Source organism: Balearica regulorum, chromosome 26, assembly GCF_011004875.1.
Source record: "Balearica regulorum gibbericeps isolate bBalReg1 chromosome 26, bBalReg1.pri, whole genome shotgun sequence".
NCBI lineage: Eukaryota > Metazoa > Chordata > Aves > Gruiformes > Gruidae > Balearica > Balearica regulorum.
The window spans coordinates 4659722-4681619 of NC_046209.1; the positions used below are offsets into that span (position 1 = coordinate 4659722).

Below are 21898 nucleotides of genomic sequence, written 5' to 3' on the forward strand. Positions count from 1 at the left end.
GTTTTAAAGACCCTTGGGCCAGGGATAGCTCAAGCCCAGCTGCCATGAGGCAACCAGGGTCCAGCGGAGCTGGGAACGTGGCAGAGGGGACAGCAGCGGGGACGGGGGCACCATCCCACAGCTCCCAGCCCTGCACCAGGCCAGTCCCCTTCCCTTCCGCTTCCCCAACGATCCCCCTGCGTCACCGTCCCAGCACTGAGCACCCTCGTCCCTCCGTGGTCCGCTGGACGCCACAACCATCTCCTCACAGAGAAGGAATTAGATGCTCGGTCCGTCTCAAACAGACAACACCCCTCCAGGGCCGGTGGGTACAGCCGCCCCCGACACAGGCAATTCAAGTGTATTTAATACTTACATAAAAAAAGGGACAATGTTTAAGGGATATAAAAAAAAGTCGGTAGGAAAAGCGGCACAGACGAGTGTCTAGACAGACAGGGAACAGTCTGGGTCAGGTGAGGAGAGGCTCCACCTTCATCTTCTTCACCGTCGTTGGCCCCGTGTCCGGGCTGGGACACTCCTGCTTCAGACTGTCACGGCGCTCCACCAGCGTGGTCCCAAGGTCAGGGCAGAGCCCCCCCGTGCCGTTGTGCTGGGAGAGGGGCTCCTCCTTCAGCAGCCCGCGAGCCCCGGGCTCAAATTTGAAGAGCTGTTCGGGCTTGGTGAGCTCAGCGCTTTCCACCACCACCGGCCCCGTCCACTCTGGTACCTCCAGCCCCAAGTGCTTCATCAGCTTCGTCATGACATCATCGACATAGGCGTGGATGCGTAGGTCGGCCTGTCTGTCCTAGGGCAAGCGAGGGCAAGCATGGCGTTAGGGGACAAACACCGTGTGCGGGGACAAATGTCCCCTCCCAGGGAGCGCGTGGGGACAGGGACAGGGTGATGGCTCAGCTGCACGTGGGCTCCAGGGCTCCCGTCCCTGAGACATCATCCCTGGCGGAACATGAACTGAGCCCCTGACCCTGTCTGGCACTACACCGCGGGCTGACAGGGCTCGATCAGGGTGTGCGCAGGCAGTCCCACCTTGAAACACAGCCCAGGGACAGGGAAACGGATGCAGAGCCAGGCTAGCGAGCCCAGGTCAGAGTGGGACAGGGACAAGGGAGCTCTAATGACATCCCAGAAACCCCCCAGCTCTGGTTGTTCAGAAGATTTTGGACAATTAGGGCACCAAAACCAGGGCTGAACGTGAGCCCCGCGGTACGGGTTACGTGTGCGCAGTTATTTCATCGGACTATAATTCATCAGGCTTTGGGCTGAGGTTTTATTCTGCTCTTAAGAGTTACCTTCCATTTCTAGGTGTTTCTTGGGAGCTGCAGGTTTAAGGCCTCCACCGAGGGAAGCCCAGCCTGTTTGCTTGCTAAGCCAGGCCAATCACCTATCTGGCCACCTGGGAGGGGACGGTGTGCAGGGACTAACCTGCGATGGGGCTGAAACAAGTGACGCAAGGGGAGGGGAGCAGCACGGAGCGGCGAGGACGCTCTCACTCACGTGTTTGGTTGCTTGTAGGTTGACTATGACCAGCTTCCCTCCTCTCTTCTTCGTGATCAGTGGGAGGTTGCCACTGGGTTTGATCTGCAGAGAGGTCCCCAGAGTGATGGAGAGATCAGCTTTCCTGCAAGGAGGAGACAAAACATCCAGGGCAGAGAAAAAGCCGTGGCTATTTGCAGGCTGCTTCTCCTACTCTGCTCCAGTGTGGACTCTACAGGTTTCCCAGCCGGGAAGCAAAGCTGCGGCCAGAATTTGCAGTGGTTTCTCTTGGCCGCTTTTCTGGGGAGAGGGCTGGGCGTTGCTGCGCTGTGGGTACAGCCTCAGGGCTGCAGGGCACAACACACGACAAACAAAGCCGGGCAGGGTCAGCCCGAGGGCCACGGCGGTGCGGGCAGGGGACGGGGAGCCCGGGCAGCCTCCCAGGGCACCGTGAGCCGCAGGCGCCAGCAGCCGCCACGACGTGAAGAGCCCAAGCACAGTACCTGCAGGCTTCGTCCGCCAGCGTCAGGTCACGGTCAGGCAGGGAATCTTCCCAGTCCAGAATGGTGTCTCTTAACTTCCCTCTAGAAAACACATATAAGGACCACGGTTTCCCCTGCCAGGTGGGAACAGGCAGCAGAGCTGCCCCGGGAGGGGGGACAGTGACCCAGATCCTGGCCCACCCTCCCTGGCCCAGCACTGCGAAGGGACAGAGAGAGCCCAGACAAGCCGGGGGGGACTCACTGGCAGGCGAGGGAAGGCACAGAATTCACCTGCATGAGGGATTTTGCGGCTGGTGCTGCAATGCCACAAATGTTTTGCTGTCCCAGCTCAGAGCTGGGACGCGCCTTTCACTCCCCAGCGTCAGTGCTGAGCCAGCAGAGCTCTGCCCCACCGCCCGGAGCCCCCGGCTCTGCGCTGCTGGCTCTGCAGCCGGCTTGGATGAGAAAAGCAGCTGGGCTGGGCCCGGTGAGGAAGCACGAGGGGCACGTGGAACGTGTAGGGATGCCAGATCTCCTCAGGGGACCTCCAGCTGCAGAGCTGGAAACACTGTCTACGCTTCCCTACCAAAGGCAAGCAGCACCAGGGCAGGGCAGCGGCCGGGTCCTGCTGGAGGGGAAGGGGGTCTCCAGAGCAGCTGTCCCACAGCAGGGCACTCTCCAGTACCAGGACATGCTCAGATTATCGTGTGGGGAGACTGCCCCACCCCGAGGAGGCTGGGACTCCTTGGAGACGTGGGTGCTGGCCTCCCACTTGGGCCTCCAGAGATCTCCCCTACACCCTCTGCTTCACCTGAACCAGAGGGACTGTCAGCTCAGCCCAGCAAAGCCAAGCCCGCACGTCAGAGCCAGTCGTTGGGGTGAACGGGTCCCTGTCACCCCACATCCCCTGGGGAGCCCCCATCCAGCGTCCCAGCAGACGTACCTGCAGGCTCGCAGCCCTCGGGCTTTGGTGACGCTGCACAGCCTGCCCGTTGGCTTCAGCCCCATGCTGCCCACGACCGCGTCCCGCACGTACTGCCTGCGAGAGAAACGGTGCCGTTCAAACACGCGGGGAAGTGGCACCCGTTGTGAAATGCCCCCTCCACCCCACCCCGACAGGGCACAGGATTTGCCAAAATCCTCCCAGACAACAGAGAATTCCCAGCATGTTCATTTTCCACCACTTGACAGGGTTTAGGATCCACATGGAGAGACCTGTATGTGACCCCACGGTGCTAGTGACCTACCAGCCAGCCAGCCCACGGCACATGCAGGGTCTCCATCGTTCCCCAGTGACAGCAACAAAGCCCCCACCCCGCTGCCCCCCTCCCCAAGCTCAGGGCTCACGTACTTGCCACATTTCACGCACTCTTCCACAAACATGTTCCCATGGAGCTCAGCCAACTTGTCCCTGCGGGGGGGAAAAAAACGGGAGCTGGGAAAGGGTGGAGAGCCCGGGGGCAACAGGGACAGCTGCCCAAACCCCCCTCCCCGCTCTGCTGGCTGACGTGGGGTGGCAGGGACCCTCTGCCATGGCCTGGGGACAGTGCCCCAACACAGGGGCAGCATTGCGGGGAATTATATTAGGTATAGAGAAATATGGCTGCGTCAGAGCAAAGCACCAGCGTCAGGCAGGTTCTGGGGGCACTGGGTGCCCCAAAACGACCTGGCCTTGCTGCAGGGAGGCAGCTGGTCCCGCAGACAAGATCGTCGGTCTGTCCATCGAGTGTGGGGGCTTCCCCGTGCCGAGCGTGGTCATCGCGCGCAGGGCAAGCGGGCGCTGACAAAACTATGGCACACTGAGCACCGCTTTGTGCGTTTAACACAAAAATACTGTTCAAAGGGAGTCTGGGCAGAGCTGTCCCTCTCGCGGGGGCAGGGGAGACCCAGAGGACATGTTCAGGTCCCGGCGAGAGGCACCATGGTTTTATCTCCATCATGAAAACACCATGCTATGGCCACCACAGTTGGGACTAAGGCGAGGGACAGCATGTCCTGGCTTTTTAATTTTAAATGCACCACCTCTAACCCCGGCTCTGACCCAGCCTGAAATCCCGGTGCCTGTAACCTGGATCTTTGCTCTTCTCAGCACTCAGGGTTTCTCTCTGCCCTTGCATGATCCCAGCCCTTTGCCACTTGTTTTTGACTAAAACTCCCCTCGAGCTCAGCACGAACCCCAAAGCACAGGAGCTAGAAGAAAACAAGACCACGCTCTTCTTACGTTCCTATGAGCCCCACGGTGACTGGGAACCTCCTCCAGGGCAGATGGAGACAGGACTGACTCGATTTCCCCCATTTTGGCCCCAGTTCAGCGACGTTTACTTAAGCACGTGCTTCGCTTGGGCGGAAGACCTGTGCTAAACCAGAGCGGGAGCCAGTGGCACCAGGCTGCAGGGAGCACAGCTGAGTTCTGGTCATTATTTCCTATTCTTTTTCACATGGTTGTTTAGTTTAAAAAGGCAAACGTGGTGCTAGGAGCAAGAACCAGGACTCAGGGCTTTTAATAACAGGCAATACCCCCTGGAGGCAGCTCTCTGCTCAGCCCGTGATGGCTGAAGACATTTGTGAGACACATCTTCTCCAAGGTCCCATTCACGCTCCTCATTCTCATCCCAACTCCCTTCCTTTTATTTTCCTACTTGAATTCGGCTGCTCTCCTTTTCCTTTCCAGACAGCTCCAAGCAGTTTGCCTCACCAGACAATCACTCGCTGGTTTTTAAGTGCTGGAAATGGGTTTTATGACAGGCTGAAGTTTCTTGAAGTTTTCCCTGTTGCCGCAAGTGCTAATGGAAAGGCAGGTTCCTTTGAGGACATCTTCGAAACGGCCACTGAGCTGCTAAATGCACTTCAGTCCCCACCCACGCAGGGAGCGGGGATCTTGTACCCTCAGCTCCCACACGTTGCAGCACCCCGCGGAGGGAACACGGCTACGCGGGATCCCTGACCTCATCGCAGCGGGCGAGGAAATCAGAGATCACAGCCAGTAAGTCAGACCAGTTCCAACTGCGGGACTTTCTCTCTGTCTTGCTGCCCTTGCAGTCTTGCAAATTTATTGAGGGGCAAAATACTTTTCAAGGCTATCTTGGGCTCAGACGTGGTTTCATCACCGGGGAAGCACCGCCTTTATTTTCTCTCACAAAATTCAATTTAAGCAAACTGTAAAACAACGCAGTGTTCCGAGATAGCTCCAGCAACACTGGTAAAACAGGGTAACACGCGTCTCTGCAGGAGCAGTTTCAGATGTTCTCATCCTCTCTCCTGTCCGTTCACCTCTCTGACTTCTCGGTGTACATCTAGAGAGCATCGACTGAGGCTGACTGAATTTCATCGCCCACTGAATTATTGCCGTAACCTCTCTGCTCTAAATTCAAGCTGATTGATGCACCCCTTCCCACGCCAGCACATCCCAGTTTCCACTCCCAATATCAGCGGGCAGACAGCTTCCAAGCCAGCCTTGGAAATCAAGCCCCAGCATCAAAGGTTTGCACGCGAGGCCGTGTTAATTGGGCAGCAAGAACAGCCACGGGGAAAGGCACGAGGGACCCAGAGACAGGGCAGAGAGGCAGTACCGTGGGAATCCTGAACGCACGTGAAGGCCGTCCACGTTCTGGCTGACCAGGAATTTCAGGATGCCGACTCTCTGCAGCCCCAGCAGCGCCATGTGAGTCTTGGAGGGTCTGGCATTCTCAAAAGTGGTGTCGAATTTTGGGGAGAGCCCCTTCTCTTCCATAGTCCAGACACCATTGGGCCCCCTGCAGCAATGGGGACAGAAAGAGTGAGAATTGAGAGCTCAGGATCTCAGAAGACGGGTGAAAATACACCACAAGCCCTATCAACGGAGGGTGAGCAAGGCACTGCTAAACGAAGGTCCTGGATCACCAGCGATTTCTGTTGTTGATGCAAGCAGAGCGCATGTCGGGCTTCTATGGGTACATCTTAACATCACGCGGGCGTGCAAGAGGGAAAGGGTATTTTCAGCTGGATCCGGGACCAGACAGGAGGGATGAAGTAGGTCCGGCTGGGGTGGCAGGGAGCACAGTCCAGAGCTTTACAAGATGCGAGATGGACTCGGAGGAGGTGCCGTCCTCCCAACCCCTCGCCTGCTGCCCACCCTCCTTACCTGAAGTCGGGAATCCCCGAGGCGGTGCTGATTCCAGCCCCCGTGTGAAACACCACGTTGGAGGAACTCCTGATCAAGTCTGCCAGCTCCCGCACCTTCCTCTCCAGTTCCTCCGGCGGGTCAAAAATCTGAGCGGAAGAGACAAACCATCGTGGGAATGGAGAGATGCCGGGATAGATCCTACACCCCTCCTGGCACAAAGACCCAGGAAACCACAACTCTTTCCTATCCATGACAAAAACTGCGAGCGGGAAAGAAAATTTCACATTTCTTAATGATAACAGCATTTAATCAGAGAGAAACAGCATTGTAGAAACCATCTCTGTGCAGGGTAAGGGCTTAAAGCACCTAACGCAGATGAGGGTATTTATTGCTCTCACTGACAGGCAGCTGATACCCAAGAAGCGGCCGGGCTCCAGGGCACTGCCGGGCAGCGGGACGCCAGGAGCAAACCCGGTGTCACCCCATGTGCGCTCAACTCCAGCTGTCACCAGCGCAGCCACCGGCTCTGCGGACGGGACAGGGCCGAGGGACGGTGAGCTGCGTGGGAAGCCGTGGAGGTGGGGGACACGGGGACGCTGTGGCTGGACGGGACCGTGCGCCCACCCGGCTTTCTGGCATGGGCACAGGATTTTGTTTCTGTGAGATGTTTTTCCAGCCTGATCTCCTGGGGACAGAGACCGAGCACAGGCCCCTGCGTGTCCCTGTCCCCTCACCCCAAAATCTGTTTTAAGCTTCCCGAGTACTGCTGGGGGTGTGGGGCTGGGATCACCCCCGCGGTACCCGGGACAGACCCCTCGCACCCACCGCGGGGACCCCCCCGCTGGGGAACACAAAGGGTCCCCATACGGCTGGGAGCCCCTCTGGGGGGGGCATGGAACAGGGGGATGGTGCCGGGCCTGGAGGACAACGACAAGGAGGGAGCCACGGGGTGGGCTGGGGACACGCACCGAGGGAGCCATGGGGCTGGGGAAGCCACGGGAGGAGCCGTGCGTGGGCCCGGGGACACACAAAGGGGTCCCTGGTGCCGGGCTCCCCACGGGAGACACCCACGGGGTTGAGGCCCCGGTTGCCATGGAAACCCGCCAGGCCGGAGCAGGCCCCGGGTGGGGCCGGGATCCCGCCGCGCCGCGCTCACCTCGGGGAGGCCGCACTTGCCCTTGTCCGAGTACGGCGAGAGCCCGGCCGCGTAATTCACCGCCATGGCCCGCCCCGGCCGCCGGAGCGCGCATTGTTGCCAGCCCCGCGGACGGGCGGAAACGCGCAGAGAGGCCGCGGCGGGCGGGACAGGCGGGCGGACACACCCCGGGGAGGGCGCCGCCGCCGCCATCTTTGTGCCGGGCGAGAAGGGTGAAGGTGGGGGGGCGGTTGCCCTCACCTTGCTCAGGCCTCGACTGCCCGCCCAGGGCTGGGATAAGGGGGGTGCCAGGGCTGGGGGTGCCAGGGCAGGGGAGGGCAGGAAGGACAGGGGCTGTCTGCAAGGACAGGAGGTGCCAGGGCAGGGCAGGGGGGGACCAGGCCGGCAAGGCCAGGGCAGGGGTGCTGGCAAGGTCAGGGGGTGCCACACAAGGTCAGGGGGTGCCACACAAGGTCACGGGGTGCCACACAAGGTCAGGGGGTGCCACACAAGGTCAGGGCCCAGCCGTGCCCCACGTTGCCTGCCCCACGCTGCCCCCCCCCAGACACCCGAGAGGGCCAGGGCCTGTTGCCCCCAGCCCCGGCTCTGGGCCTGGCCCCTCACCTCCCTCTCCCTGGGCATTTCAGGGGTGCAAGCAGATCCCCTCCCCAAACGGGGCTGGTCCCGCCGGAGTTCCCCCCCCCCCGGCTGCCCAGCGCTGCCAGCTGTAACCGCAGCCGCAGCCAGGCCGTAACCCAACTCCCTCGTGTCTGGTGTCCCCCGCTCCGGGCGTCGCAGCTGGTGCCGAGATGCGGCAGGCGAGGACGGGGCTCCGGGAGCGGCAGGTCTGGGGGTGGCTGAACTGATCTTGGTGGGGGAGAGACCCTCGGACACGGCCGTCCCCCGTCCAGGTGCCACAGGGCTGAGGCTGGAGCCACCATGAAGAGCCTGAAGGCCAAGTTCAAGAAGGCAGACGTGAGTGCCATCCCCAGGGACGTGGGGACACAGGGACCTGCCCCGGGATGTCTGTGGGGACACGGGATGTCCACAGGGACACAGGGACCTGCTTTGGGATGACCCAAGTTTCACAGGGACGTGAGGACATGGGGATCTTCCCCAGGATGTCCCCAGTGTCACAGGGACATGGGGACCTGCCCTGGGACGTGGGGTGGCTGCTCACCACGGGGGCAGTGGCCCCATGGAGGTCAGCACTGCTACCCTGGCCGGTGGGATCAAGCTCCTGTGCACCTAAGGGTGCTCCCAGCACCATCGTTGGGAGGGGGCAGAGCAAAGGGGAAAAAAGGCAGCGCCAGGGAGAGGGAAGCGGGTCCCAGGTCCTCCCTCTGTCCCCTCCCTGGGGATGGCTGCCAGCTTGCCAGCTGCCACAGCCGGAGGAGCCAGCATGTCGACGCTGCTCAATTATTCAGCACCAGCCTGGCACAGTGCCGCAGGCTCTCACCATCCTCTGCACCGGGCAGAGGGTGACAGTGCTGTCCCCAGTGCCCATGGCAGCACCGGGTGGACATGTGCACTAGGACCACATGGTTGGGGACACATGGACACAGTTGTAGCCCCCCACGTGGACTCTGAGGGCCTGCCCTGCTCAGGGTGCTCTGTGCCTCAGTTTCCCCACGCTGCCCTGGACACTTCTGTGAGAGATGAGGGGTGAGAAGCTCCTGCTGTCCTGCCCCCCCGGGGCTCTTCCAGCACAGCTGCCCAGGGACCCTTTGCATTTTGGGGTTCCCTCCTTGAGGGGAGACTCCCGAGCCCCTGAGATGCAGGCAAGGGGTCCTGCCCCTCCCTTGGCCCAGGGCTGGGGAGGGAGGTAAGTCTGTGCCCCCCAGGGCAGGGCAGGGGGTCCCACATCCCCCTCCTCGGGGAGCAGGATCTGGGTGGCAGGAGGATGCTCATCCCCTTGGTTTGGGGGTGCATTGCTGCCTCACCTTGAGCATGGGGTGGGAAAGCTGCCCCCCCCCCCCCCCAACCCCTCCCAGTTTAACTGGAAGCAGCCTGGGTGCTGGTCTCAAACTGGGACCTTGGTCCCTGCTCGGTGGTGGCAGGGATGCAGGGACGTCTGGAGCTCTGGATGCTGAGGAGGGAGGGAAGGAGGGAAAGAAGGAGGGACGGAGGGATGGAGGGAGGCGGATCCCGGCTCCCACTGCGGCAGGACCCGGCCTCCACCCGGGCAGCGATGCTGGACCGAGCTGGGGTCTGGGGTCCACGGCCTGGAGCCCCAGCCTGCCCTCGCCCAGGCGGGGGGCAAGGGATGCATGGCTGCCCGCCACCTCCTCCTCAACACCATGAAGCAGATCTGCCTCTGTGCCGCTGCCTCCTTCGCGGTACGTCCCTGTCCTCCATCTCCGGTCCCCTTTGGTCCCGTCCTCTGGGGTAAGCCGTGTCACCCCCACCCCACCTGGACCCCCTCCATCCCCATTCCCGTCCCGGGGCTCGGTTGCGTCCTCTCCAACCTGCTTTGTCCTTGCATGACAAGGAGGGGGGGGGGGAGTGGGCACCACCCTCCCAGTTTGCCCTGTAACCCTGGGAGACTGGTTTATTCCCCAGACGGGATCCCCCGGCCTCGCAGGGCTGGAGGGGCTTGCAGGGGCACCAGGCGGGCACAGCGGCAGGGGCCCCATGCCTGGCACTGGGCACCAGGCTGGTGAGGGGCAGGATGCAGGCAGCTCCCGAAAGGTGACATCCATTTCCTGCCGCCGCGGCCGCAGCGAGCTCGGGTTTGTCGTCACGGGTTGCAGGGTGAGCCCAGGGCTTTCCGTGCTGGTCCTGTCCCGCTGCAGGTCACTCCCTCAGGATGGGGACATGTGGGACCGCTGGGTCACTAAGCCCCCCATCCAGCCCCAATCCTGTGCGGGCGGGGGGACAGCGATGTGCCCCATAGATCCCAGGGAGGCTGGAGCCATCCCGGGGGACCTGCTCCTGCTGCCAACTCTGCTCGCCCTGGCTTGGTTTCTTCCTTGGGGGGGAGCAAGGCAGGGCTGGAAAGGGGCTCAGTGGGTAGACCTGGGCAGAGATGGGGCTCAGGGGGCACCTCAGGGGTGCTGGCTGTGTTTATCATCAGGGTCATTGGGGTGGCAGGGGCAAATCCTGGGGCAGGGGCAAGCAGGCAGTGTCAGCTCGCTCCCAAATCCTGGCCGGTCACAGCTATACTGGGTCAGCTCCGTACATCTCCTGGTCTCTGAGCTGCAGACTGGGGATGGGGGGCTGAAGGGGATCCCTCCATACCCGCCATACCTGGGGGCCAGACACCACAGCACCCGGGAAGGGGGTTGGCCCGGAGATGGCCACCCCAAGGGACAGAGCTGGGTGGAAGATAGCAAGGATGGGGATGAGGACAGGCACCCCCACCCAGCCCAGCACCCTGCCTGTCCCTGGGGATGGCACACCCATCACAGCCTCCTGTGGGCATCACTGCAGAGCCAGGACTGGACCAAGAATGACGAGAAGCTCCTACAAGCTGTGGACTACAACGATGCCGGGAGGGTGACATCTCTCCTCGTCCGCAAAGGCCTGGTCCCCACCAAGCTGGACTCGGAGGGCAAATCTGCGTAAGTGCTGACCCACGTCCCCGGGACACCAGGGACACGAGGCTGGGGGCCAGAGACGTGAGTCTGACAGCCCCTGGTCTTGCTGCAGGTTCCACCTGGCCGCCATGCGGGGGAACGTGGACTGCCTCGAAGCCATGCTGGCTCACGGCGTGGATGCCATGACCAAGGATAGCTCGGGTGAGGGCATGGCCGCCACGCGCTCCCGGCTAATGCCATGGACCAGCCAGGGCCACCGGCGCTCCCTGGTTGTTCCCACCCTGCCGGCAGGCGTTGAGGGGACAGAGGTGATGGCCACACCTGTGGGCGCTGTAAATTGTCCCAAATTCCTACGGGGACTCAAGCACTGACTGCTGGTGCTCCTGGGGATGTCCCATTCCCAATCCACCCCGGCCCAGCAGATCCTCCTGTGTGCCCCTCCGTCCGTCTGTCACCCAGCCGGTCCCCTCTGTCACAGCCCCATTGTCTGTTCTCTGACCCGTCCGCCTGTCCCTCTCCCCAGGTTACACTGCCCTGCACCTGGCGTCCAAGCACGGCCACCCGCAGTGCGTCAGCAAGCTCTTGCAGGTACCAGGGCTGGGAGCGTGGTGCTGCGAGGAGGGAGGGCGCTGTGCCAGCGAGGTGTCCTCTCTGTCCTTGATCTCCCTTCCCTCACCAGTGGTGCTGGTTGGCACGGTGGTTCCCAGCTCTGCCCGGCACCTGCTCGGCCCTCTACCATGCCAAGGAGCCCCGTCCACTCAAGCAGTCTGTCTGTCTGTCCCCTGTCCCCCTGTAACCCAGGCTCTCTCCCTCAGGCCTCCTGCCCCGTGGACGTGGCCGACGGCAGCGGCCGAACAGCGCTGCACCACGCAGGTGAGTGGGGACGGCGCCAGCTCCGTCCTGCTCGTGTCCCCACGGGAGGCGGAGTGCTCAGCCTCTGTCCTTCTCCGCAGCGGTCAGTGGCTGCATCTCGTGCTCCGAGATCCTCTGTGATTTCAAGGCTCCCTTGAACATCAAGGACAAGGTGAGATCGCTCTGCTCCTCGCCCTGCAACGCTGTGCAGAGCAGCGAGGGGCCAGGCTGGGGCTGCCACTGAAACGCAGCAGCGTCTGGGGCGGAAGGCGGCAGCTGGCAGTACCTGGGGTTCCTGGGGCGGAAACGCACCGTGGAGTGGGATGTGGAAATCTGGAGATAACGGGAGCGGGTTGTCTCATGGGGAGATCCAAGCCTCGTCTGCACAGCCTCACCCAACCTGACCTTGCCCAGGATGGCTTCACACCGCTGATCCTTGCTGCTAAGATGAGCCACTCAGAGCTGTGCCGGTACCTGCTGCACCGCGGGGCGGCTGTCAACAGCCGGGACCTGCAGGGGAGGTGAGTCTGCGCTGGTGGGGACTGGGGGTGGAAGGGAATGGACCCCCTCACCTCTTCTCTCACCGTTCTGCTCAGGACAGCCTTGATGCTGGCCTGCGAGAACGGCAGCGTGGAGACGGTGGAGGTGCTCGTCAACGCCGGTGCCCGGGTGGCCGTGGTGGACTCCACAGGTCACGATGCCACGCACTACAGCCTGGCCACGGGCAACGCTCTCATCCAGCACTTCCTGCAAGAGGCTGCTCAGCGCCGGTCCTGGGCCAGCGGTAAGGCAGCCGTGCCGCCCTGGTGCTCCTTGTCCGTAGGGGATGGACCCGCAGGGGTGTTTGACCCTACAGGGTGCTTTGGGGCAGGGCAGGGCTGTCTAACCCACGGCTGGAAGAGGCTGAGCAAGGCTGGGGATCACGCGCCCCCTTTTCCCACGCGCCAGGAGTGCCTTCGCCCATCCTGTCACCAGCCGAGGGCTGGGAGGTGGTGCTGAGCCTCGTTTGCCTGTCTCAGTGTCTTGCACACACATGTTCACACGTGTCTATCAGCCAGTGTGTTTATACGTGTGTCTGCGTGTGCATGTCTGTGTGCACGTGTCTCCACATGCCTGCACGCGTGTGCGCATCCCTGCAATTACACGTCCACAAATATCCCCATGTTTGTCTGTCTGCGTGTGCCCCTTGTGCGCACACGTGCCCCTCTGTGCACACACGTGTGCGTGTACCCCGAGTGCCCACCCCTCTGTGAGCACATTCAGAGGTGCCCCTGCGTCCACGCGGGCTCTGCCTGCTGCGCCCACCCCTACGATCCTCTAAACCTCCCCGATTTCTCTTTCCTCCCACTCTGCCCCACAGAAGAGGAGTCACCCGAGCAGACGTCCCAGGTCAGGGCCTGCCTGGCTGCCCACCTCGCATCGGGGCTGGCCCTGGGGCTCGCCGAGGCGGCGATGGGTCAGGAAGGAGGGAGACCACTTTAGACGCGATGTCTCCTCTGCCCTGGTGTCTCCGCAGACGTCTTCGCCCAGCCAGTCGTCCGTCAGAGAGAAGAACAGCACCCCGAGGAAGAGGAAAGCCCCTCTGCCTCCCCTGGGCACCCCCAGCCAGGTGACGGAGGGGTCCCCCTTAGCTCCACGTTCGGCGCGGGGTAGCGGAGCCGTGGCCTGCTCAGGCAAAGTCCTCCAGCTTTGCCCACCCCGGGGGCTGTGGGGGGGCTGTGGGGGGGGGACCCTCCTCCCTGCAGTGGAGGCAACGCTCGGGGGCTGGCCTGAGCTGCAACAGAGGCTTCGTCCCCACTCCTGGGGTGCATGCAGCACCCCAGGCCCCAAGCCCCTGCCGTCGGCCATCAGACCCTTTCTCTCCCCATCACAGACCCAAAACACCCCTCACCTGGGGGGCTGTGCTGGCGTTGGGGGGTCCGTGCCCTGCTGGAGCCCTTCCTTCTCTCTCTGGTGTCAAAAAGCACCCTGTGTGCCCCTGAGCGTGGCTCGCCCGTGGGGGGACGTGGTGCCCAAAGAGCCAACACTGAGCCTGGCTGGGTCAGCCTGCCGCAGCCCCCCAGCCGTGGGGCAGGAGGGGGCTGGCAGTGCCCTGCACTGAGGCCTGGTGGATGCTCATCTGCAGGAGGACCGGGACGCCTACGAGGAGATTGTACGGCTGCGGCAGGAGCGGGCCCAGTTCTTGCAGAAGATCCGGGGCTTGGAGCAGCAGGAGAAGCAGAGACAGGAGGTACCAGCGAGCCGCAGGGCCGCGGGGGGAGATGCCACCGCATCCTTAGGGAGCGGAGGGGCTGGGAGGGCTGGGGACAGCATTTATCCCTCCCTGTTTTCTCTCCGTGTCCTTATAGCGGGCAGAGCTGGACGAGGGCTCCCGGCGCTCAATGGAGAAGCAGGTGAGGCCAGCGAAGAGATCATGGGTGGCCTCGGCTCTCTGAGGGGTCCTGGTGCTGGAGATGCTGTCGGGGACTGCGGTGGGAGCAAAGGTGACCCCATGCCCGTGTCCTGCCCCACAGATCCAGGAGCTGGAGGAGCGGCTGGCGGTGCGGGATGGTGAGAAGGAGCGGCTGGGCAAGGAGGTGGAGGCTCTGCGGAGCCGCTTGTCCTCACTGGAGGTAGGTGCGGGTAGCAGCTGGCAGTGCCAGTGGCTGGGGTGTACGGGGGCTGAGGGTCCCTACTCTGCACCCCCCAGAACGAGAAGGAGAACACAAGTTACGACATCGAGACACTGCAGGACGAGGAGGGAGACCCGCTTGAGTTCCCAGGTAGGGCCCTGCTGGCCTCCCAAGGACCCGTGGGGCTGGGCAGCCCTCGGGGAGGTGGCACCCCGCAGCGGGGTGCGGGGGCGTGGGTGAGCATGGCACCGGAGTCCCTGTACCCCGCAGGAGCAGAGCTGCTGCTCTCCAAGAAGACGCTGAGCCCCTCGGCCGAGGAGCTGCTGGCCACGCTGCAGGGGCAGGTGCAGTCCCTCACCGTGCAGAACAAGGAGCTGCGGGAGAAAATACAGGCAAGTCCCCGTCTGTCCGTCTGTCCCTCCCTGTGTCTGTCCCCTGGCCCCGGTGGCCTCACCGTCCCCTCTGCAGGTGCTGGAAAACTACGAGCGGGATGAGAGCAACCCATCCATCCCCGGGGACTTCGTGCCCGCCAGCCTCTACAACGCTCTCCAATGCGAGCTGGAACGGTTGCGGGCGCAGCGCTTGGAGCCACCGCGGAGCACGGATGCGAGGGCTGAGGCCGGTGGGCAGCCGGAGGGGCAGACCAGTGCCTCGGAGCGAGCCCCGGAGCAAATTGGGGAGGGCAGCGCCGTGCAGCAGCTTGCCGAGGAGCCAGCCTGGACCTGGGGCGAGTGCAAGGCGGCCCTGGGCGAGCTGCGGGTGCCACGCACGCAGACCTCCTCCTCCACGGCCGAGCGGGAGGCCGGTGCTGAGCTGGCGGAGGCCCGGGCAGCTCTGCGGCAGGCGCAGGCGGCGCTGGAGGAGCGGGAGCAGCGGGTGAAGGAGCTGCAGGCCCGTTTGGAGGCTGGTGCGGAGGCCGTGGAAGCGACGACGGCCTCCCTGGGGGCCTCCTTGGAGGAGGCGTCGAGGGAGAAGGAAGCCTTGCTGGAGCGCTGCGGCCGGGCGGAGGCGGAGGCAGAGGCCCTGCGGCGGGAGCTGGAGGCCAAGGCGCGGGACTGGCGAGCGGCGGGCGGCCCCGAGCCGGAGCCGGGGATGTTGGAGCGACGGGTGGCGGAGCTGGTGCGGCAGCACGAGGAGGTGACGGCCCAGCTGGGGCAGCTGCGGGAGACGCTGGGTCGCAGGGAGGCCGAGCTGGGCACCCTGCGGGAGCAGCTGGCCGCCCGGCCGGTGGGGCGGCGGGAGCACGAGGAGGCCCTGGCGCGGCTGCGGCAGGCGCAGGCGGAGGCGGAGGGCCGGGTGCCGCGGGAGGAGCACGCCCGGGCTACGGCGGCACTGGAGGAGCAGGCGCGGGCGCTGCGGGAGCGGGCGGCACAGCTGGAGGCGGCGGCGGAGGCCAAGGAGCGCGAGGCCACCCGGCTGGAGGCCGAGCTGGCGGCGGCGGTGCCGCGAGGAGAGCACGAGGCGGCGCAGGCGGGGTTGCGTGCCGAGGCGGCAGCGCTGGCCCAGCGGCTGGGCGAGCTCTCGCGGCGGCACGAGAAGACGTGCGAGGAGGTGTTCCGGGTGCAGCGCCAGGCGCTCTTCATGAAGAGCGAGCGGCAGGCAGCCGAGGAGCGTCTGGCCGCCGCGCAGAAGCAGCTGGCGGAGGCGCAGGACGAGGCGCGGCGGCTGCGGGACCTCCACGGCCACGCTGAGGACTCGGCCCGGCTGGTCAGGGACAGGGACAGGAAGGTAGGGGACAGGGAGGAGGGGTCAGGGGGGTGGTGAGGGGCTCCTGGCAAGGGAAGGGGTGCCCTGGGGTCTGCTCGGCTGAGCTGAGCTGGCCGGGTCGCAGGAGGGACGCGCTTGCAAACATGCACGTGCTTGTGTACACAGATGTGTGCACACGCGTACACGCATATATGTGCATACAGGTATATGCAAGTGCACACACAAGTGCACGTGCTTGCACACACCTGCACATGCACGCTCGCACACCTAAGTGCAAACACGGACACACATACACTGTGCGTGCAGACTTGCCGCTCTCCCTGCTGTTCCCCTTTTTCCTTCCCTAAGCTGAGACTGAAACTGGGGGCAGAAGGGGGTGGGGGGGGAGCCCCAGCTCTGCCCCCACCCGGGGGGGTCAGGGGGGGCACAGCCGTGGGTGGACCCCAGGGGAGGCGGGGCTGCGGGGTCCCCGTAACCTCTGTGCGCCGTGCAGATCACTGAGCTCTCCAAGGAGGTCTTCAGGCTGAAGGAAGCCCTGAATGCCCTCCCTGAGTCCCGGGGGCCACCGCAGTCACCCCCCGACACTACCGCGCTCCAGGCCAGGATCCGAGCGCTGGAGGAGAAGCTGGCGGTGGGTACCGGGGGGGGCTTGTGGCCATCGTCTGGTGGGTTCTGGGCTTCCGCAAGCCCCCGGGCCCGTGCTCAAACCAACCGGCTCGCTGTCTTGCAGGAGACAGAAATGCGGCACAGCAAGGTGGTGACGCTGTACCGGAGCCACCTGCTCTACGCGGTGCAGGTGAGATGGGGACACGGGTGGTGGGGGAATTGGGGACATCAGTGTGGGGGAGCGTGGCACCAGCCAGCCACGCATCGGTGCCCGCAGCCGCGTGGGAGGCAGCGAGGGGCTGGATCCAGGGACCGCCAACCCAGGGGCGCTTGGGCACAGGGACTCCCTGCCATCCCCTCCGCAGTCCCCCCTCGTGTCCCCTCCACCCCAGGGCCACATGGACGCGGACGTGCAGAGACTCCTGTGCCAGATCCTGCGGATGCAGCGGCTGCAGGAGCAGGGCAGATGAGCCCCTGCCAACACGGCAGTGCCACGGGGGGTCGGTGGCATGGCCAGTGAGACAGCTGGGGGGGCCAGGCCCGTGACAGCACCCTCTGTGCCCCTTTGCTTCTCTGGGCAGCACCCTGTCACTGGCACACGCACCCCTGCACCCACCCGGCCCTGGGGGGCCTGTGCCGGCCCCCCCGCTGCCCCACACACCCCAGCCCAGCAGCAATAAAGTATTTATACTCACGTCAACGGGACGGCTCGTCTCTGGGGGGGGACAAGGGTGGCCACACGGACACGCACGTGGAGGGCTGCGGGGGAGGTTGGCAGGGCTGGGGACAGTAGGGGATCGGTGCCATCATCTCCTCCAGCCCCCACGTCCCCAGATGGGAGCGGGTGACCATGAAGGAAGCGGGGTGGTGGCGTGGGAAAGGTTGAAACCCTCTTGGCTGGAGCCGAAACCGCTTTCCTGTGGGTCCGGGGCAGGCAGAGGCCCCGTGCACAGGAATCCCTGTGGAGCCACGCTGGGCGGCGAGTCCCCACTGGGGACGGTGTTTCCTGCGCGAGGAAGTGGGCTGAGGTCCGGTCAGGGCTGCGGCTTCCCGCACCGATGGTGACAGAGCCTCTGGTCCCAGGCGCCTGGCCCCGCTGCGGTGAGCACCACGGGGGACAGGGCTCCCCACGGGGCTGGGGGCACAGGGGGGTATCGGGGGCTACCGGTGGCCCCACGGCGCCTGGCTGGGGGCACTACAGGGAGCCGCTGGCCCATGATATGGGGAAAGCCAGGTATGTCCCCACCCTGGGGCCGAGCCAGCCCACCGCCAGCGTGGGCGATGACAGGGGCAGGATCTGTCCCTGCGGTGCTGAGCTTGGTCACAGCGGGGAACTCGGCTCGGTCCCCAGGCTGGGTTTTGGGAGGTCTCTGTGGGGGCCAGTCCTTGCCCAGATGCCCTGGGAGGTGGGGGCCATTCCCCTTCCCTGGCCAAGGCCAGAGTGACCCGAAACCCTGATTGTGGGCACAGGACCGGAGGGGCGGCCGCAGGTCCCTGTGGAAAACCAGGGTGCTTTCGCTCCAGCCTCCACCCCCTCCTCCTTCCTGGCAGCAGGATCCGGCCATTGCAGCAAGAAACCATCCCCTGTCCCCAGGCTGTGCAGCAAGGCCAGAGGGGAAACTGAGGCACGGCACTGTGGGGTGGCCCAGAGATGGGTTTGAACCCCTGGCTTTAGGGCAATGTCCCTGGACCACCTGGTGACGTGTGCCCATGGTGTCCCTGCTGTCCCCTGCCCTGGGGTTTGACTCTCCTGCCTGCCCCACAGGTCCCTGGAACCGGGCAGTCCTGCTGAGTCTCCCTGACATGAAGTGGCTTTGGGTGATGGCGTTTGTGGCACCTGCCTGCGCCGTTCCCTACAACGGCACGGCGGGCGGCACCGGGGACGGAGGTACGGGGGGGGACGGGAACGATGGGGACAGCGGTATGGGGGCATGTGGGACCAGGGATGGAGGGACTGGGATAGCTGGGATGGAGGTATGGGGGGACCTGGGGGGACGGGAGGGCTGGGGACAGGGGGACTGGGGGTCCGGAATGGAGGTGTGGGGGGGACTGGGGACAGCAGGACTGGGCAGACTGGGAGTGCTGGGCATGGAGATGGAGGGAGCAGGGATGGAGGTATAGGGGCACCGAGGGGACTGGGGACACTGAGGGGACCGAGGACAGGACTACAGGGCATCTAAGGGTAGAGGTATAGGGACACTGGAGGGGCTGGGGACATGAGGGGACCAAGGACATGGGGGCTGGGGGCTTCGGGGAGGGAGGGGCACCAGGGAACAGAGTTGGGGAGCCCAGGGAGGCACAGACCCTTCCTGAGCCAGCGTCACCCCCTACCACTCCCTGTCCCTGCCGCGGCACGTCCCCTTCACCCCCCTGCAACGGGGGGGCTGCGCCGGGGGGTGCAGCCCATGCCCACTGTCACGGCCCCCCAGGCCGCTGCACCTTGCAGCACGGCACCCTGGGCACCGAGGTGCTGCTGCGGTGCCCGGCCGCGGCGGGGGGGCCGGTTGAGTGGCGCCGGGGGGGGACTGTCCTGGGAACGTATCCTGCACCGGGGCTGGCCCTCCCCAACGCCAGCCTGGCCCACGAGGGCCACTACAGCTGCCACCACCCCAGCACCGGTGACACCTGGGCCACCATCTGCCTGCGGCTGGGCTGTGAGTGACCCTGCCCCCCCGCCCCGGCCCCCGCTGCTGGCTGGGGGTCCCCTGGGGAGGCCACAGCGGGGTGATGACTGTCCCCTGCCCCAGATCCCCCGGCACTGCCTGCCGTCGAGTGCCGGGCCATCAGCTACCCGCAGGCAGTGAACTGCTCCTGGGTCCTGGCCCCCGAGCCGCTGCTGGACACCGACTTCGTGGCCACGTACAGGTCAGTGAGGGGCCCCGAGCCCCAGCTAAGCCCCCCCCCGCCATGCCTGTCCCTCACCCAGCTCCCCCCTCTGTCCCCCCGCCCCAGGCACGGCGTCTGGGGGGCCACAGAGCCGGGTGAGTGCATCCGCACGGGGCCGCGGAGCTGCTCCTTTGGGGATGTGCAGATGTTCTCCCTCACCCCCTACGTGGTGAACGTGACGGCCGTGAACCCCCTGGGCGCTGCCTCCAGCCTCCTGCCCTTCCTCCTGGAGAACATCAGTGAGTGCTGCTGGGACGACACCCGCGTCTCCCCCCGCAGACCCCCCAAGCCTGGGTCTAATCCAGCCCTGGGGCTTCCTTTGGGCCTTTCTCCTCCAGTTTGCTCCCCTAATTGGGATGCAGAAACATCAGTGTAATGATTTGCCGGGTCTCAGGCCACCTCTGCAGCCTGGATTGCACAGCTCAGTCAACGGGGGCTGGCGGACACGGCGTCGCTGTCCCCAGCGGCCCCGTGCCGGATCTCCCAGCCAGCACCTCACACCTTCGTTGTCTCCCTGCTTCGTTAGTAAAGCCGGATCCCCCCGAGGACCTGCGGGTCTCGCCCATCCCTGGGGAGACCAAGAAGCTGCTGCTGGAGTGGAGCCCGCCAGGGTCCTGGCCCTTCCCGGAGTACTTCCCGCTGAAGTATCGTATCCGCTACGCCCGGGAGGGCTCTGTCACCCAAACGGTACTGCCCACCCTCCCACCGGGGGTAAACTGAGGCACGGCTGAGGGACGCGCCCCGAGCAAGGCTGCGTCCTGCCCCCCCCGGCCCACGGGTGCCCCTAACCCCGCTCTACCCCCCCAGATCGGGCCATACGAGCAGACGTCTTACACCCTGATGGGGGTGCGGCCCGGGACCCTCCACCACATCCAGGTGGCCGCCAAGGACTTCGCAGACGCCGGGGAGTTCAGCGCCTGGAGCCTGCCGGCCTCGGGGACGCCCTGGATGGAGCCATGACAGGCAGAGCAGGGCCGGCGTCCCCTTCCCCGCCCTGCTCCTCTCCCTTGTCCCACCGAGGGACCCCAGCCGCGCTCTGTCCCCAGCAGCGTGGGGCCACCAGCACTGGGGGGGGACGGGGACCCGCCAGAAACAGGCAATAAACCGGCCTGCGGCTCTGACCCCCGGCCCCTTCCTGAGTCCGCCATGGAGCAGCCGGGCAGCCCCCGGCGACGGGACGGTCCCTTTGCTGGTTGTGAGGTGTCTGTGGCCTCAGCCGGTGTCTGTGGCCGCCCCCCCCGGCCCAGACTGGCCCGCTCCAGGCCCGTACGATCCCCGCGGCCCCTCTCCGCGGTCCCCAGGACGCCCCCAGGGCCCAGCCACCCCCCGCGACCGCCCGGGGCCCGACGCTGAACCCCGGAACCTCCTTTCGGGTCACGGCGGGAGGGCGGGCTCTTAGTGGCGGCACAGAGGCCACGGGGCGGAGCTTCGATGACGGGCGGCAGAGATAGCCAGTAGCAGACGAGAGCTCGCCGGGCTGCGATCAATTTCACCAATGAGCGGTGGAGGAGGGCGGGGCTGTTTGCAGGAAGTGGCGGGCGGTGGGTCGCAGCGGGGCTGAGGGGAGTGTGCGGACATGGCGGAGTGGGGGGGGTTGGACGTGAGCTGCGGGGGGTTCTCTGGTCGCTGAGGGGGGTGGATGGGTGTACAGAGGCCGGGGGTGCTGGGGGGGGGTGTTCCCCGATCGCAGTGGAGGGGTCCCAAGCTGAGGGGATCTTCAGCGTTTCGCAGTTTGGAGAGGTTCCTGATGGCTGTGGAGGGGTCCCCAGGCTGAGGTGGGCCTTGGGGGGGTCCTGATGGATTGAGAGGGGGTCCGCAGGCCGGGAGGGGCTCCTGGGGGGTGTGGGGAGACTCAGGCTGATCGTGGGGCCCAGACTGGGAGAGGAGGTAGCTGGGTTGGGGGATGCCCGGCAGGGCAAGCAGGTTAGGCCCTAAAATCATGGGAGGGCTGGGGGGGGGGGCTTGGGCCAAGGGCTCGGAGACAGGCAGACACCGCTGCCTGCGTCTGGCAGGGAGCAGCGGACAGGGTGTTTGCCCCTGAGAGCGTACCTGGTCAGCGGGGGCACGCTGGCTCTTGCTGTGTGGAGCTGATGCCTGCGGTCGGTAAGGCAAGCGGGAGCCTCCCTGCCACGTCTCGCGCTCCTCGGGGTACGTGCGGGTCCCTGCTGAAGTACTCTCCGCCAGACTTCGATCCTGCTGAGTCACAGACTTAGGGCTCCCAAATTACGTGGTGCGGCTGATGGCCGCCTTCAGCCTGCGGTGAGAGGGGCTGTCCTGGTCAAAGGAAGTGGCTCTTGAAGAAATGCGTGTGCCTGGGAGTCGTTTGTCCCTGTTCATTGCAGGGGAGCTCTGCCAGCAGCCATTAGAAGTGACAGAGACCAGAAGAAAAGGGGTGAGGAGGGGCAGGAGATGCTATGGGTGATTTGGGGGTTGTTTGAAGAGTAGGTACTGAATTTCCAAAGGAGACAATAACCGTTGTTCAGAACCTTCAGCCTGAAAATCACTTG

At 64.8% G+C, this 21898-nt stretch overlaps 3 protein-coding genes across 3 annotated transcripts; 2 read left to right on the plus strand and 1 right to left on the minus strand.

Moving 5' to 3' along the window:
- Positions 1 to 328: 328 nt before the first annotated feature.
- Positions 329 to 7368, minus strand: SIRT6 (sirtuin 6). The gene is made up of 8 exons (XM_075776375.1): positions 7211 to 7368; positions 6073 to 6200; positions 5522 to 5704; positions 3304 to 3363; positions 2896 to 2991; positions 1974 to 2054; positions 1492 to 1615; positions 329 to 784 (listed from the first exon to the last, which is right to left on the minus strand). The coding sequence occupies exons 1-8, from the start codon at positions 7274 to 7276 to the stop codon at positions 449 to 451; spliced, it is 1074 nt and encodes a 357-aa protein (XP_075632490.1). The 5' UTR covers positions 7277 to 7368; the 3' UTR covers positions 329 to 448.
- Positions 7369 to 8113: 745 nt separating this feature from the next.
- On the plus strand, positions 8114 to 17195 carry ANKRD24 (ankyrin repeat domain 24). The gene is made up of 19 exons (XM_075776378.1): positions 8114 to 8164; positions 10622 to 10752; positions 10841 to 10929; positions 11252 to 11316; positions 11544 to 11601; positions 11682 to 11752; positions 11995 to 12101; positions 12177 to 12364; positions 12941 to 12969; positions 13097 to 13189; positions 13706 to 13810; positions 13929 to 13973; positions 14094 to 14192; positions 14270 to 14342; positions 14463 to 14584; positions 14661 to 15920; positions 16393 to 16530; positions 16630 to 16695; positions 16898 to 17195. Exons 1-19 carry the CDS (start codon positions 8129 to 8131, stop codon positions 16973 to 16975), a joined length of 2853 nt encoding a protein of 950 aa, XP_075632493.1. The 5' UTR covers positions 8114 to 8128; the 3' UTR covers positions 16976 to 17195.
- Positions 17196 to 17506: 311 nt separating this feature from the next.
- On the plus strand, positions 17507 to 20512 carry EBI3 (Epstein-Barr virus induced 3). Its single transcript, XM_075776376.1, has 7 exons — positions 17507 to 17606; positions 18271 to 18393; positions 18935 to 19159; positions 19253 to 19370; positions 19458 to 19630; positions 19918 to 20078; positions 20199 to 20512. Exons 1-7 carry the CDS (start codon positions 17564 to 17566, stop codon positions 20349 to 20351), a joined length of 996 nt encoding a protein of 331 aa, XP_075632491.1. The 5' UTR covers positions 17507 to 17563; the 3' UTR covers positions 20352 to 20512.
- The last annotated feature ends 1386 nt before the right edge of the window (positions 20513 to 21898 follow it).

Excerpts from the sequence above, each read along its gene's own strand:
- ANKRD24 (XM_075776378.1), top strand. The coding sequence starts at position 8,129 with ATGAAGAGCCTGAAGGCCAAGTTCAAGAAGGCAGAC. Across the intron at positions 10,753-10,840 it reads GACTCGGAGGGCAAATCTGC|GTTCCACCTGGCCGCCATGC; the intron begins GTAAGTGCTGAC and ends GTCTTGCTGCAG. Across the intron at positions 16,531-16,629 it reads CGCTGGAGGAGAAGCTGGCG|GAGACAGAAATGCGGCACAG; the intron begins GTGGGTACCGGG and ends GCTGTCTTGCAG.
- EBI3 (XM_075776376.1), top strand. The coding sequence starts at position 17,564 with ATGGTGACAGAGCCTCTGGTCCCAGGCGCCTGGCCCCGCTGCG. Across the intron at positions 19,631-19,917 it reads CTTCCTCCTGGAGAACATCA|TAAAGCCGGATCCCCCCGAG; the intron begins GTGAGTGCTGCT and ends CTGCTTCGTTAG. Across the intron at positions 20,079-20,198 it reads AGGGCTCTGTCACCCAAACG|ATCGGGCCATACGAGCAGAC; the intron begins GTACTGCCCACC and ends CTACCCCCCCAG.
- SIRT6 (XM_075776375.1), bottom strand. The coding sequence starts at position 7,276 with ATGGCGGTGAATTACGCGGCCGGGCTCTCGCCGTACTCGGACAAGGGC. Across the intron at positions 5,705-6,072 it reads TCGGGGATTCCCGACTTCAG|GGGGCCCAATGGTGTCTGGA; the intron begins GTAAGGAGGGTG and ends CCATTGCTGCAG. Across the intron at positions 2,055-2,895 it reads CGAGGGCTGCGAGCCTGCAG|AGGGAAGTTAAGAGACACCA; the intron begins GTACGTCTGCTG and ends TGTGTTTTCTAG.